The sequence below is a fragment of the Hyperolius riggenbachi genome, chromosome 1 (assembly GCF_040937935.1).
Source record: "Hyperolius riggenbachi isolate aHypRig1 chromosome 1, aHypRig1.pri, whole genome shotgun sequence".
In the NCBI taxonomy this organism is placed as follows: domain Eukaryota; kingdom Metazoa; phylum Chordata; class Amphibia; order Anura; family Hyperoliidae; genus Hyperolius; species Hyperolius riggenbachi.
This window is the reverse complement of record NC_090646.1, coordinates 468,444,578-468,460,653: the sequence shown is the minus strand read 5'-3', so window position 1 is coordinate 468,460,653 and position 16,076 is coordinate 468,444,578. Positions and strand designations below refer to the sequence as shown.

The 16,076-nt window shown below is 45.7% G+C and overlaps 1 protein-coding gene across 10 annotated transcripts in view; it reads right to left on the bottom strand.

Moving 5' to 3' along the window:
- The window catches only part of EMID1 (EMI domain containing 1), a 129,262-nt gene extending 113,506 nt beyond the window's left edge, over positions 1-15,756 (bottom strand). For 8 of the 10 annotated variants that reach the window (XM_068240086.1, XM_068240094.1, XM_068240077.1 and 5 more), the window contains exons 1-3: positions 15,156-15,755; positions 1,479-1,592; positions 1,214-1,311 (exon numbers count right to left, since the gene is read on the bottom strand). In XM_068240086.1, the coding sequence (XP_068096187.1) occupies positions 1,214-1,311; positions 1,479-1,592; positions 15,156-15,313 (370 nt within the window). In that variant the 5' untranslated portion in view covers positions 15,314-15,755. Of the gene's footprint in view, positions 1-1,213; positions 1,312-1,478; positions 1,593-15,155 lie in introns of all 10 variants that reach the window. The other 2 variants (XM_068240124.1, XM_068240110.1) reach the window with 1 other exon arrangement.
- Between the last annotated feature and the right edge of the window lie 320 nt (positions 15,757-16,076).

Genomic DNA, 16,076 nt, shown 5'->3' with positions numbered 1-16,076 from the left:
CATTACAATTTCATATTTTTTATATGATAGTTAAAAGCCTATTTTGATTGTTAGATATATATGTCTGTATTTTTCTATATTTGATGCAAATAAAAAAATCTGAAACAATGTACAGAGTATTTGTTGCATGTGATACTAAAATTTGCATTAACGTAGCTCACGAAAAGTACCTGCAAAAACTTAGTGCTGAAAAAGGGCAGATGTGGCCATTATAAGCCCCATAACCCTGAGGGTTCTATCCTGACTATTGTGGAGTCATAAGGTTATCTTTTTTGTGTCTCCAGCTAAAACCAGTGAATGCATGATCATTATATTTTACAAAATGATATTTGCTAAATGGTCAAAATTTAAAACTGCTATATATTGTGTAGTCCTTGTGTGCCAAAACCGATTTGACCCACTCATACATGAAATCCCACAGGACCTCTGAATGGGTCTTGTGTTACCTGGCAACACAATATTAGCTGCAATTTCTTTACTTCCTCCAAGTTGTCAGGAGGGCCCTCTTTGGGGTGGACTTATTTTTCCAGAACAACCGACAAATGTTTGATCGCATTGATATCTGTGGAATTTGAAGGCCAAAAAACCCATAATTGATCAGACCAGGCCACTGTCTTTAATTGCTCCATGATCCAGTTTTTGCTCTATAGTTCCATTGACCGTGGCCATTATATGCTTTTGGTGGAGGACAGGGGTCAGCATGGTTGCTCTGACTGGTCTGAGGCTGCACAACCCCATATGCTGCAATATTCAACGTGCTTTGAGTTCTGATGCTATTCTCTCATGACCAGTATTTTTTATTTTTTAGAACTTTGTGATACAGGGACTCTTTTGTGGGATCAGACCAGACTGGCTAGCTTTCACTCCCCACCCCCATCAATGAGCCTTGGGTGCCCATAACCCTAATGCCAGATAGATAGTGTGTCCTTCCACAAGATCTGCAGGTTTTGAAATGTTCTGACCTAATCATCTAGTCATGAAAATGTTTCCCTTATCAAACTAGCTCAGATCGATCCTTATGCTTGACCATATAATATAACCCACACATTGACAAGTGCCATTGTAACAAGATAAATTCCCAACGGTTAGTAATTTTTATATTGGGGCTGATCAGTGTGTATGACTAGCGCTAGAATTGTTGTAGCCAGAACTGAGACCAAAATGCCCCCCGTCCCCCCAACACAATCATAAAATAAAAATACACACTATTTACCATCTTCACAGTTAGCTCCTCTGTATCCCGGGCAGCATCTCCACTCCAGTACTGTCACTGTTTTGTAGCTAATACTATAGGTTGGTCTGGCAACAGTCCTATAAATGAAAATGAGACAAAGTTCTAAAACTAGCAGCTACTGAGGAAGAAAATTATGTACTGAGAAAGCATGAGAAGAGAGTTTTTAAAGACAACTGTAGAGGAAGAGAAGCAGTGGGGACGGGCATGTGACATAAAAATATAGAATAAGGTCACTTAGACTTACCTTGCTCCAGAACAGCCTGTTGTCCAGTGACAGTTCTGGTACACTCTCTGTAAGAAGGTACCATTCTGAACTTGACAGGACACTGTCCGACTGATGGGGATTGAGCACCAGTTCCTAAAGTACACAGAGGTTATTTTACAATTTGGAAAAAAACTGAGTAGAGATAAAAAAAACATTTTTAAAATACCAACAACTAAGGTATTGGTAACAATATTTTTCTTTTTTTGGTGGGGGGGGGGGGTTGTCGTATTTCAGTACAAGTGTTTCTCTAAACAATATCAGCTTTAGTAATGGTGCAGTACATTTCTCTTTAAGGGCCAGTTCACATTGCTCAGTTGCGTTGCAGAATAATTCTATATAGTCTATGTCCAGTCTCACTTATTATTACACGTGCGCTATGCAACTGCCCACTGTGAACCTCGTCTAAACAAACCTTTTATAGACATTCAACAAGTTACCAAGAAAATGTATCATATACTCTGTACAGCGCTGCGGAAGATGTCGGCGCTATATAAATACTAAATAATAATAATAATAATAATAATAATAATAGTAAATTAATTAGTTATTACATACTGTCTCATTAACCACTTCAGCCTTCAGTGTTTTTTCACCTTATGCATCCGAGAAACTTTCACCGTCCATTTATTCGCCAATAACTTTATCATTAGGATAGTGATTAGTGAAGTGTGGCTAGATTTGGGTAAAGGATACCTTAGCGATTTTCAATCAAGGATGCACGTTGCCAGGCAGCGACTGTGCATTGCTCACTGAAACTCCCAAACTGGAAGTAGCTTTGGGGGGACATTAGACCATAACGGAGAGGGACAGAGGAGAACAGGGGGAGTGACACATGCCTGCTCCCCCCCCCCCATATTTTTATATTTTTAAATGCTAAAAAAAAAAGTGCTAAGGTATCCTTTAAGTACTTGTATTCTTTAGTACTGGTGTATTAACTGTGATTGGTTGTCAATGGTGCAAATGCATCCAAAACAACTGAACCCATCCTAGTATAACAATGCTAATTTTGCATTATTTGGAGGACTGGCTCAGGGAAACGAAATGAGCATTTAGTGAGTTTTACAGTCGTTCAAGATGGTCTAAAAATGTCATACATTTCTGTCAATGGTGCAGCGTGTTTGCCACTTTTATTATCTAGCTGAGCTGAACATACGCTTAAATCTTTTTGGGATGCTGAAGGAGACGAATGGGCTTTGGAGTGAATGTGGTAGTTGAGGGAGAAACAAATCCCCATATCATCCCCTCTATACCCAATACAAGGACTCTATACAATCCTCTCTATTAGGCCCTTCCTTCCCTCTATCTCTAAATAGAACTAACCTCATCTGAGGTAACTATCAAAACTGATATGCGGGATATCTGACCATCGTGACCCACTTGGACCTGTTGTCCATCAGTTCTTTATTTTCAATTGTTGCTATCTGCTGATTATTTAGCTGGTTGACCTTTAATAATAATTAAACTCTTCCCTCCCTTATCCCTATTACACTACCCCCTCCCCTCCCCCCCCTAATCCCTCCCTCCCCCCCCCCCCCTCATACCCCCCCCTCCCTCCCCCCTCCCATATACAAGGCTGTCTACTTCTTTAAAGAAATAGGTGTATTATTAAAATCCATCTTAGAGAAGTAAACAAATCTACGAGCCACATGAAGACTGGCTGAAGAACTTTTCACCCTAAGACTCTTACATCACTGACTCTTAAATTTTATATGATTTGTAAGTTAACTTCCAATCTTCTAACGGTCTTTGTGTATTATTTAATCTGCTTAATAAAAATCAGTGTTACAAAAAAAAAAAATGTCATACATTTCCAATGAGACACTGACATACATTCAAACTAGTCTTTACAAGAGTACACATTCCTTGAAGCACGCTCACAGGAAAACTCATATTCAGATTAAACACAGCCAGTGACATGTTTAATAAGGGCTTTCCATTTATTCATTCCTTGTCATGATTAATTTCACTTATAAGATGTTATGTTACCTGTGTAAGATGGAACTGAACAAACATGTAAAGTGCAAAAAGCCCTACATATGGCTGACTACTAACGCGACAACTAAAGCTAAACTCCACTCGAAAGTTTATTTATATTTTGGATAAGATGGAAAAGGTTTGCAGTCTTTAAAATCTCTACTGCTGTCAGTGACCCCTCGAGAGGGTAATTTGTCTTACTATCCAGATAAGGAGGTGGTAATAAGGACAGAGACACAATGTATATGGAGTAGAAATAGATCCTCTTGTCAAACTTGTTTTTATGTGTTTCACTGACCCTCTCACAGTGACACAAAGTGCCAGGAATTCTTATCGATAGGCAAGGCTGGATTTATGCTAGACCAAATATGTTGTGGCTCCCCTTTCTTGTGCAGCATCCATGTACAGCTCCCCCTTTCTTCCATGAACAGCTCAACAGCTCCATTGAGCATCAGTTTCCCTTTTTCATGTGTTGTTCCCCATTTTCAGCTCCCCTTTCAACTGTATCAACCAACCCCTCTCCTAATGTCCAGGTGCCCCCCTTGGACTGCAGCCACCCAAGGCCTGGGCCTTTGTGGCCTTTTTCCAAAATCCGGCCCTATCAATGGGTCACAGACAGCAGTAACAAATTGTTTGAGGTCCTTATACTTCCCCACATCAGAGTGTTCTGTTTACAGTGGTAAGACTGCTTTCCTAACTGAATAAGTGGCCTATGTTCAGTGATGATGAGTAAAATATTCTCACGTGCAAACTTTCCCAGACCCATGAAGTGAATAAACTGACCCAATCAGAGCCAGCAGCTAGAGTTTTCATCAGGCTAAATATAATTCCATCCTCAAGTCAGTGGAGATTTGTATGCTGGACATACATTTGTATGCTGCTCTACCTCATAGGATCATAGTACACAGCATCCATGCCTATTAGTTGTTCTGAATGCAAACACCTGCTCCCAGTTGTGTCACTAGACACGGGTATGCTTTTTATATGACAGACAGGGATGGATTTAAGTAAGGAAGAGCCGAGGGCAAAAATGAATGAGGGAGCATTACATTTTCATACTGTACTGACAGTAAACGTGTGACCACTGCAATCTCTGTCTTGTGGGACCCCTAAGGAGTTTGTGGCCTTGGACTATTGCCCAGTTTAACCCTTTGGAAGGTGCCCTGGTTACAGATCCCTTTTATTCACATCTGTTCAGATATTGGGTACATGGAGCACCAAAGCAGGTAAAACTTTGCTGCCATAGTAGCTGCTAATTATGACTATTAACAGGAAGCAATGAGTTTTAGGGTTAGGCAGTGCAAGAGTCCTTGGGGTTAGGCACCACCAGGGGGTTTAGGGTTAGGCAGTGCCGGGGGGGGGGGGGGGGGGGGATCAATTAGTGTTAGGCATTAAGAGGGAGGGCTCTTTTACACTATACACTGAAAAATGGATGCGTTTCAACTTTCCATAGCAGTGCCTTGTGAAAAATTCAGTTAAAGCATGTATAGTGTGAACTGATCCATAGGCAAACGTGGACATTACCATGCACATCAGTTGTCCTTTCAGTAATAACTGACAGCAACTTATATAGTATAAAAGAAGCCTTCGGGTAGGTAAGGCTAGGTCATAGTAAACTATCAGTAAAAACTACAGATATTTTAATATTGGAATTAAGTAGTAGAGCACTGAGGATCGCAAACGACCGTTCCCACTCCAGGAAACCGCTATTTTAATCTGCTCCCATTGGGCCGGAGGCTTCGGGCCAACAAGGACTGCGAGGCACATGAACGCATTCTTCCCCTCGGCTGTCAGCCTCCTAAACTCCCTCCAAATACTCCCATCAGCACTACAACCCCATCACGGATCACGATCCGAGCTGTGACACTGCTGAATTGATTTGTCCGTCCCTCAAGTCTGACTAACTCTACGTAAGACAGGATCTGTGGGCGGACAGGAACCACAGGATGATCTGTCCTGAACGAACACTGTAAATGGTTATCGTTGTTCCTCTGCTTGATGTTCCTGCATGCTGTGTACCCTTTATGTATGTCTTCTTTTTTTGAGTGATGTATTGTGCCAAATCCAATTCCGGGTATAGCCCTGTTATGCTTGGCGAAATAAACGATTCTGATTCTGAATATCTATAATTTTACCAACATTCTACTAGCGGCTTTCTCTGGCACCTTTTTACATGTACGCTGGAGCGCTGGTCTGATAAGTAAAAAAAAATAAAGTGAGAACACTTTTAGCATGAAGTGTTACTGCGTGCTTATGAGTCACTGCCATACTGGCATTGCTACAAGAGTGGCAGAAAATCAGCACATTTCCATTCAGAAAGAAATGAAAAAGTATATATAAAAATACACACACAGTCTCTGCAAATGCTTCAGAAGATTTCTGTGCCCTGGGAAATTAAGACTCCTCCACAAACGTAGAGGGAGTGTCACAGACAGGCTAATACTAAGACTGCTCCAGGGGTAAACATAAAGATTCTCCCATGAAGTGTATGCCAGAGACCCCTGCAGATACAGCGTGCGTGTGTGTGCAAGGTGCGTAGCAGCGCCAGAGGAGGAGGAGGTAAGGTGACACAATCAAACACTACGTGTTATTATATCTATAATGAATCAGTGAGAGGGCTGAGGTGACTCTGATCAAGCAGAGGGAAATCCACTTCCTGCCAAAAGTTTTATTTTGAGCCTTTTTATCTGGCTTTTAATACTCCACACTGCTAGTCCTAGAACCTTATTTTCTGTAGTGAGAGAAAGTGTGACAAATATCAAAGGGACAAAAATATCTTAAAAAGAAAATGCCCCTTGCTGGTGCCAAGGAGTGCCCCAGTCCTTTAGGGAGTGCCCCAGTAGCACCCTGGTAGAATTACTATAATAAAGGCTCAAAAGCCAAAAGCTTACTCTTATTTACCTCTAAGTTAGCTAATAAATTGTATCATCCTAATTAAAAACTTCTTACCCTGGTAGGAGTTACCATTAATATTGAATTTAGGAGAAGGTGGAAGTTGTTAGACTTAGGGATGGTAGGAAGCCATAGCAGGCAGGAGAGGGCAGTCGTGTAGTGGATATGGAACATGCATGTCAAATCTGTCCCAAAGAGCCATACGAGTTGGCATGCAAGTGGTTTCCCCACTTTGCATTATGTTTGGCCCACTCTGGACCACCAAGGAGTCCATATTGGGGGTGATTCTCTAGATCACCGGGGAAGCCATATGAGGAAGGGAGGGGGAAAGCACTAGACACCATGGGACTTTATAGGGGAGGGTGGCCACAAGACAGCATGGAACTGTTTAGGGGTGGGAGGGTGGCCACTAGACACCATGGAATTGTTTAGGGGTGGGAGGGTGACCACTAGACACCAGGGAACTGTATAGGGTCCTGGTGTCTTTGCTAATCAAGTCAGCATTGTTATGGTAATAAAGGGCTAGCTAGATGATAAGACATAACTTAGTAAAGTTTTAGCTCCATACTTAAGCCTTGTACACATTTATGAGGACTGCAGGGATCCAGATTTGATCCCTCATGTGACAGTTTGGAGTTCAGCACTGTACAGAAGCATTGCTAGCCTTCAGAACGTGATGCATTCTTTTTTTGTTGGGTGTGACAGAGAAATGATGGTGCAAAGCACTATGGAGGGGGTGAGGTAAGGTGGAAAACAAGAGCCATGGCCTATGCTCAGATGAGATGATGTGTTGAGGTCAGCACATATACACTAGATTCCCAGCCAAGAAACACCTAGCTTGAGTACGAAACCTTAGACTACAGTTCCATTCCAAGCCTTCAATTGTGTATTCAACAGCTATATTTGTTCCATAAAGCAAAGTGTGGCTGACATTAGTCCTTAGAGACCTCTCCAGCAGGTGGTGGCCCAAGTTACTGCCTACAATTTACAAATAGCCCAGCTGGAAGGTGAAGAGTTAGCATCAGGTGTAATTAAGAGATAGGGCTAGTGGTTAGGCATAGGTAAGAATATTAGGTTTGAAGATCAATGTTAGGAAGGGTCACTATGGGAGCTACTTATTAGTGCTAATATCTCTGTGCTAAAATATGTCAGTGCCAACAGTCAACTAACCGTGTCAAGTAGCACGGTTCACACTATAAGGAACATTTTAAATTAATATTCATGTTGGTTAAAATTCCGCTTTAAACATGTGTTTCAGTTTAAGTGTGCATCGAAAAAATGTCTGGATATGATGAGGCTGAAATTCACCAATTCCAGGAATGTAGAATTTTAGAATTATTGCATGAAGAGAACCCGTGTATTTCTCAAACCACAAACTGGCATTTTTTAAAATGTATTTGAGCCTTTAATAGTTTGTGATGTGCAATGCTTCCAACACAAAGCTTGGGATTTGTTTCCCATCTCTTCTGGTGGGTGCTGTCTGGGGATGGGTACCAGCCATCTATACTGATGCATGTGTATGTGTCAGTGTGTGTTTATGCTGACTTAGTGGAGAAGTAACAGCAGCAATTGGTGTCACATTTAGGACAGACCGAGTGTGAAGAAAAACCTGGGACTTTAAAGAGCCTAGAAATGGTGCTTTCATCAGATAGTTAGTACTGAATCCCCAAAGAAATGTTTACATTAAGTACATTCATTTTCTGTGGGTAGCAGGGGCGTCGCTAGCCCTATTTTGGGGGGGCACGTGCCCCCAATCTGTCCTGGGGTGCCACGGATCTACGCCCGGCCGCCCCCTCTAGCAGCGACTCCCTCCAGCCGCCGCCGCCGCGTCACTCAGACCTCAGGATCAGGCGGCGAGCCGGCGACCAATCGTGCGGGCGCTAGGACCCAGCGCCCGCACTGATATGCGGAAGTGACATCACTTCCGCATATCGAGCGGGTGCGTCCAGCGCCCGCTCTTACTGGTCGGGTCGCCGCTGATCCTGAGGTCTGCTACGAGGTAAGAGGGGTGGGGGGAGCGGCGGCGGCGGGGCCTCCCTGGCACTCACTTACTCCCTAAAGGGTCTCCCTGGCACTCACTCCCTAAAGGGGCTCCCCCTGGCACTCACTCACTCCCTAAAGGGGCTCCCTGGCACTCACTCACTCCCTAAAGGGGCTCCCTGGCACTCACTCACTCCCTAAAGGGGCTCCCTGGCACTCACTCACTCCCTAAAGGGGCTCCCCCTGGCACTCACTCCCTAAAGGGGCTCCCTGGCACTCACTCACTCCCTAAAGGGGCTCCCCCTGGCACTCACTCACTCCCTAAAGGGGCTCCCCCTGGAATCACTCACTCCCTAAAGGGGCTCCTGGCACTCACTCACTCCCTAAAGGGACTCCCTGGCACTCACTCACTCCCTAAAGGGGCTCCCTGGCACTCACTCACTCCCTAAAGGGGCTCCCTGGCACTCACTCACTCCCTAAAGGGGCTCCCTGGCACTCACTCACTCTCTAAAGGGGCTCCCTGGCACTCACTCCCTAAAGGGGCTCCCCCTGGCACTCACTCACTCCCTAAAGGGGCTCCCTGGCACTCACTCACTCCCTAAAGGGGCTCCCTGGCACTCACTCACTCCCTAAAGGGGCTCCCTGGCACTCACTCACTCCCTAAAGGGGCTCCCCCTGGCACTCACTCACTCCCTAAAGGGGCTCCCCCTGGCACTCACTCACTCCCTAAAGGGGCTCCCTGGCACTCACTCACTCCCTAAAGGGGCTCCTTGGCACTCACTTACTCCCTAAAGGGGCTCCCTGGCACTCACTCACTCCCTAAAGGGGCTCCCTGGCACTCACTCACTCCCTAAAGGGGCTCCCTGGCACTCACTCACTCCCTAAAGGGGCTCCCCCTGGCACTCACTCACTCCCTAAAGGGGCTCCCTGGCACTCACTCACTCCCTAAAGGGGCTCCCTGGCACTCACTCACTGCCTGAAGGGGCTTCCTGGCACTCACACACTGCCTAAAGGGGCTCCCTGGCACTCACTCACTGCCTAAAGGGGCTCCCTGGCACTCACTCACTGCCTGAAGGGGCTTCCTGGCACTCACACACTGCCTAAAGGGGCTCCCTGGCACTCACTCACTGCCTAAAGGGGCTCCCTGGCACTCACTCACTGCCTAAAGGGGCTCCCTGGCACTCACTCACTGCCTGAGGGGGCTCCCTGGCACTCACTCACTGCCTGAAGGGGCTCCCTGGCACTCACTCACTGCCTGAAGGGGCTCCCTGGCACTCACTCACTGCCTGAAGGGGCTCACTGGCACTCACTCACTGCCTGAAGGGGCTTCCTGGCACTTACTCACTGCCTGAAGGGGCTCCCTGGCACTCACTCACTGCCTGAAGGGGCTCCCTGGCACTCGCTCACTGCCTGAAGGGGCTCCCTGGCACTCGCTCACTGCCTGAAGGGGCTCCCAGGCACTCGCTCACTGCCTAAAGGGGCTCCCAGGCACTCACTCACTGCCTAAAGGGCTCCCTGGCACTCACTCACTGCCTAAAGGGGCTCCCTGGCACTCACTCACTGCCTAAAGGGGCTCCCTGGCACTCACTCACTGCCTAAAGGGGCTCCCTGGCACTCACTCACTGCTTAAAGGGGCTCCCTGGCACTCACTCACTGCTTAAAGGGGCTCCCTGGCACTCACTCACTGCCTGAAGGGGCTCCCTGGCACTCACTCACTGCCTGAAGGGGCTCCCTGGCACTCACTCACTGCCTGAAGGGGCTCCCTGGCACTCACTCACTACCTAAAGGGGCTCCCTGGCACTCACTCACTACCTAAAGGGGCTCCCTGTCACTCACTATCAGGGTCCCTGTCACTCACTACCTAACTGGAGGCGCCTGTCACTCACTAGCTAACCTGGGGGTCCCTGTCACTCACTACCTAACTTGGGGGGCTACCATATTAAGGGGGCATTCTGCCTATTTATGTGAAATGCTGTCTATTTATGTGCCTCATGACTGCTGAATTTGTCTTGTTGGGAGCCTTATGATTTGTTGGGGGCCTCAAGATTGCTGAATTTGTCTTGTTGGGGGCCTCATGATTGCTGAATTTGTCTTGTTGGGGGCCTCATGATTTGTTGGGGGCCTCATGATTGCTGAATTTGTCTTGTTGGGGGCCTCATGATTTGATGGGGGCCTCATGATTGCTGAATTTGTCTTGATGGGGGCCTCATGATTTGTTGGAGGCCTCATGATTGCTGAATTTGTCTTGTTGGGGGCCTCATGATTTGTTGGGGGCCTCATGATTGCTGAATTTGTCTTGTTGGGGGTCACATGATTGCTAAATGCGAGACTATGGGAAAAGCTGAATCCTTATCATATGAGACAATAGCATTAAACCTACTTTTTTAGCTTTTTAAAACAGAAAATAAAACTGGGAGGTTCTTAAAAATGAATACATTTTTCAGGAGTAGGATGGATGAAATTGTTTATCTTCACAGTTTATTTTCAACTTGGATTTTCCATAATGTTCATGTATGAGTTAAAACGTTTGTACAGTATTTAGTTTAAATTGCGGTTGCCACTTTGTGATAGATAAGTGACTTTTGGATTGCAGTTTGGGCACTCGGCCTCCAAAAGGTTCGCCACCACTGTCATAATCTAATGTCCCACCATTGCTAGGTTCATGTAAATTTGTCTCCACCCGGCCGTTGCCACACCTATATTCTAGTCCATGGCCCACCCATTTTTCGGTGCGGCACGATAAGCACGCCGCACAACGTGATCCTCATATTTTTGGCACGCTAGCTGCAGTGTGCTGAATTCTGCTGCCTACAGTATGTACAGTATACGCTGTTCTCTAGTGCCTGCACTGTGTGTGGATTTACCTCCAGTGTGTACAGTGTAAGGTGTTACTCTGTGCCTTTACTGATTGTAAACCAGCTATATTGTATGCTGATCCCTGCTACTTTCAGTATGTACAGTATTAGCTGTAAAGCCTGGTACACACATACAATTTTGATTAGCCAATTTTAGCTCTGTTCATAAAATTCATTGTCTGTTGGCCCACTTACTGCACGGGGGTGGTAAAATTGGGGGTCAGTGATTGACCAATCAAAATTGTATGTGCGTATACATCTTTGATCTATGCCTATACTGATTGTAAATTATCCAAATAAAGGACAGGGGGCTCCATCCAATATTTCGATGGGCAGGCCCGTTATCTGTAGCTTACACCGCTGCTAAGTTCATGTACATTTGGCCCCACCCATGGCCACGCCCACTCACCGCATGGCCACGCCCATTTTTTGCCACGGCGCGCTGCGCGCGACGCATATACCTCCCCGCCTGGTGCCCACAGGTGCCCCCGATCTCCAAGGACCCTAGAAACGCCCCTGGTGGGTAGTGTCAATATCTTATTGATCAAGACTGCTCAACCAAAACCCGGCCGGAGTCATGAGGATGGCTGTTTCCAGACCAGAATTAAGTTCTAGTTCAGATGGATGGCAGTGGATTCAGGGCCTTACAGCTGCTTAAATCCTGTGTTCTGTATCTGCAGACATTAGGGGTGGCTGTGCTTTAGCACATTCACAGCACCATATCATTCAGTAACATCTAGGAGGCGAGGCGGGTGACACCCGCCCATGGTAAAGTTCTGAACCATGTGTAGATGCACAGTTGATAACCACTGACATCTGGCATGTGGATGAGCCCATTTGACTGCATGTACGGCAATGGAGTGGAAGTTAATTAATGGTTGCTGGGTGGTAAGGCCATGTTCCCAATGACAATCAGAAACTACTATGAAAGTATGACAACTTTGTGAAAACGTCACGACTGGTTGAGTACCAGTTCTTTACATCCCTTGAACACCTTTCATTCCTGACAAGCACTGCGTCCCCGCAAAAGTAAAAAAACGTACTAGACAAGACAAGACAAGACAAATAACATTTATATTGCGCTTTTCTCCTTGCGGACTCAAAGCGCCTGAGCAGAGCAGCAGCCACTAGGGCGCGCTCTATTGGCAGTAGCAGTGTAAGGGAGACTTGCCAAAGGTCTCCTACTGAATTAGTGCTGGCTTACTGAACAGGCAGAGCCGAGATTCGAACCCTGGTCTCCTGTGTCAGAGGCAGAGCCCTTAACCATTACACCATCAGCCAACTGCGTACTAGTGGTCCGCAACGTTTACAGGGAATGCTACTACCTGTGAGAGTCATGCTATGTCTGATGTACCCACTTGGAGGTCCACTGCATGTGTATGATTCTATTGGATGAATGGCAACACCTCCACTGTCCCAAAAAATTGCGTAATTCGAGAATGTAGTTTGTGAAAACGCAAATTGACAAACCCAGACCCAGTGATAAGGAGTACATCTGAATGGGCCTATTGGAAAGAAAGTGACTGTACTGCATATCCATTGCTCAGTTGCTGTCCACTCTAGGAAATAGTCAAGGAGCACAACTAGAGTGAACCAATCCTGATTCTGAACAGATTCAACTTCTCTGCCTTGGAAATACAGTGCAGTACTTGCCTCAAAACTGCAGTTTCCTTCAGAGGCTTCCCATACTTCCTGACACATTCCTTTTATTTACAACTGTCATGGACAAAGGCATTTTACCAGTGCTTTGTGTTGTAGTGGAGCAGGAGAGGTGCCACTGCTTTGTGGTGCAGTGTACCAGGAGAAAAGGTACCAAAGCTATGTTGTGCAGTGTACCAGGAGGAGACATACCAGTGCTTTGTAGTGTAGTGGCCCAGGAGGAGAGGTACCAATACTTTGTGGTATAGAGGACCATGAGAGTAGGTACCAAAGCTACATGGTGCAGTGGACCAGGAGGAAAGGTACAAATACTTTGTGGTCTAGTGGACTAGGAGTAAAGGTACCAATACTTTGTGGTCTAGTGGACCAGGAGGAGAGGGACCAATACTTTGTGGTATAGTGCACCAGGAGAATAGGTACCAATGCTGTGTGGTGCAGTGTACCAGGAGGAGAGGTACCAATACTTTGTGGTCTAGTGGCCCAGGAGGAAAGGTTCCAATAATTTATGGTCTAGTGGCCCAGGAGGGGAGGCACCAATACTTTTTGGTCTAGTGGCCCAGGAGGAGAGGTACCAATACTTTGTGGCCTAGTGGCCCAGGAGGAGATGTACCAATACTTTGTGGTGTAGTGGCCCAGGAAGAGAGGTACCAATACTTTGTGGCTTAGTGGCCCAGGAGGAGAGGTACTAATACTTTGTGGTCTAGTGGACCAGGAGGAGAGGTACCAATACTTTGTGGTTTAGTGCACCAGGAGGATTACTAAAGCTGTACTGCCTGCAAATAGTCAAGTTCAATAAATGCAACGTAAAGCTTAAGATTATGATGGGAGAAAACTGGACTCGCACTGCAGCGCATTATGAAAGCCAGGACTGTTGACATTTTGTTTATCTCTGCTTTTCCTCTGTTGATTTTTCCCATATAAATTGTTAGTGTTCCTGCTCGAACATCCCTAGGTCCCAACTATTCAGCCAGCAGCCATTATCTCCACAATGGACAATGTATTGCATCCCGCAGGCAGTTAAATTCACACTTGGCTGATATATAGAGGAGTAAACTTCTGGGATATAATGTACTGGCTCATTTCACAATGCATACCCTATAAAAGCAGAATTGTAAATGCTGTAATGGGTGCTGCTATAAAAAGCTTATTGGAATGTCAACCCTGAATGACCCCCTAAAACCCACCCTTGCAAGCTAAGGGACTCTGCAGATGAACCTATTCTCATGTCAGCGACCAACTTATCTTCTGCCTGTGCCACAAGGGCATCCGTGTGTGAACAGCAGCCATCTATTGGTTGTGTAAGGGTTACAAGAAGCATCACCTACAATAAGCCCTGTCTTGCTTCCTATGTCACAAATGCTTAATCCTAAAATAACCTTTATACAACTACATCTGTTAAGCTTTCATGCAGCCAGAGGGGCAGGCATGCAGAAACACATTTTCTTATGGAAAAAAAATTTGAGGCAATCTTCACGGTGAATTCATCAATGACAGTGAAACCTTTCTAGTCCTTATTTTGTAGACACAACTCAAAGTTCGATTTTAAACCCTTATGACAGAATGTACTTACTCCTCTTCCCCGCAAAACACAACAGACAGCTACATTTCAAGAGCCAACAGATGTACTTTCCCTGTTTGTAACTAAACACCACAAATATTCACACCGGCTCAAGCTCATGTCAGGATTCTGACAGTATTCCCAGGATCGCATCATGTAACAATAGATGAAGAACAGATACATCAAGACATGCAAAGAAATTAAGAGCAAAAGTGGAGTTGTCAACTAGTCAGAATCCTTGTTGCATGTCAGAGCCTGATTGGTTGCCCTGGGCAACAGCACTACTTTTGCTACATTTTCTTAGCACTGGTCTTGATAAATCAGTCCTGCTGTTCTGTGCATGGTTGTCAAGTTAGACCAACCAATCAGAATCCTTGTTTCCCGCAACTGTTAGACCCCGATTGGTTGTCCTGGGCAACCACACCACTTTTGCTACATTTTCTTAGCACTGGTCTTGATAAGTCAGTGCTGCTGGTCTGTGCCAGTTAAGAGTCCTGTAAATGTTGTGGAAAGGTAACTTCAAGGTGTTGCTCAGAGCAACCATCTAGATGCTTCCTAGAACTTGCTAGCTTGCAGAATAAAAGTGATAAAGGATGAATATTTGTCACTAGAAACACTGGAAACTTTTCTAGACTTTGTCAAAAAAGTGACATGCAGTTATCATGAATATTAATGCATTCAAGCCAACACAGTAAGACATGACATAAATGTGCAGTCACAGCAGATTTACTCAGTTACCTTCTAGGGGTTATGAGCGACTCTCTAGTTTTGACTTGCAGAGCTGGTGAATATCGGTACTGAGCCCCGGATGTCCACGTGCAGCAACCTTTGTCCAGCAGGGCACACAGACAGAGGAGAACATGCCAACAGTAGCAGCAGGGCACTGATAAATTCATGGTTTATCCACACAGGGAGTCACGCTCTCTCATCCACAGGCTCAAGTGCAGAAATGTCACTGGAGGGAAGTGTCTGGAATGCTTAGAAGTTAACTACTGGTGACCTCTACATAATCACAGGTAGCAGGCAGCATGCATCCAATTGCTTAGTGGCAAAACTGTCTGGTGATCCTCGATAAACCCACCTCAAAGTCACCAAGGACAAATCCGGCCTGCAGACAGCCCCTAAGTGAGAAGTCTCACCCCCCTTTACCTCCTGCTTTTCTCAGAATGTGCCCCCCACGCAGCAGGGAGAACAGAGAAAAGAAGTCTCCTCAGACTCAGCCGGCTTAGAAATCCTAAACAATTGAGTTTTTAAATCACTGGGATAGGATCCCCCCTCCTTTATGTTCTCTCCTCCTTCTCTTACCTACCCTCTCTTCCTTCCCCTCCTCTCTTCACTTCCTAGCTGCTTTTCTCTGTCTTCCTTTTCATTCTTTCTCCTGCACTCCCCCTCTCTACTCTCAAGTTGTCTCTAAAGCTGCTCTATTTTCGCTTTGAGAGGAGAGACAATGTGGGTCTATTATGGTCTGCTTTAGAATGCACAGATTGGCCTGTGTCTCTGTCCCATTGCTCTCCCCTTTCCCCTCTCGGTTATTCCCTCTCTCCTGCAGCTCTCCATCATACCTCTTTTCCTGGCTACACTCTTAAGTACATTTCAATCCAGGCCCTGTAATTAGCTTGTTTTGCAAACTGTCAAATCTGCCTCGAAGTAAACTGGTTT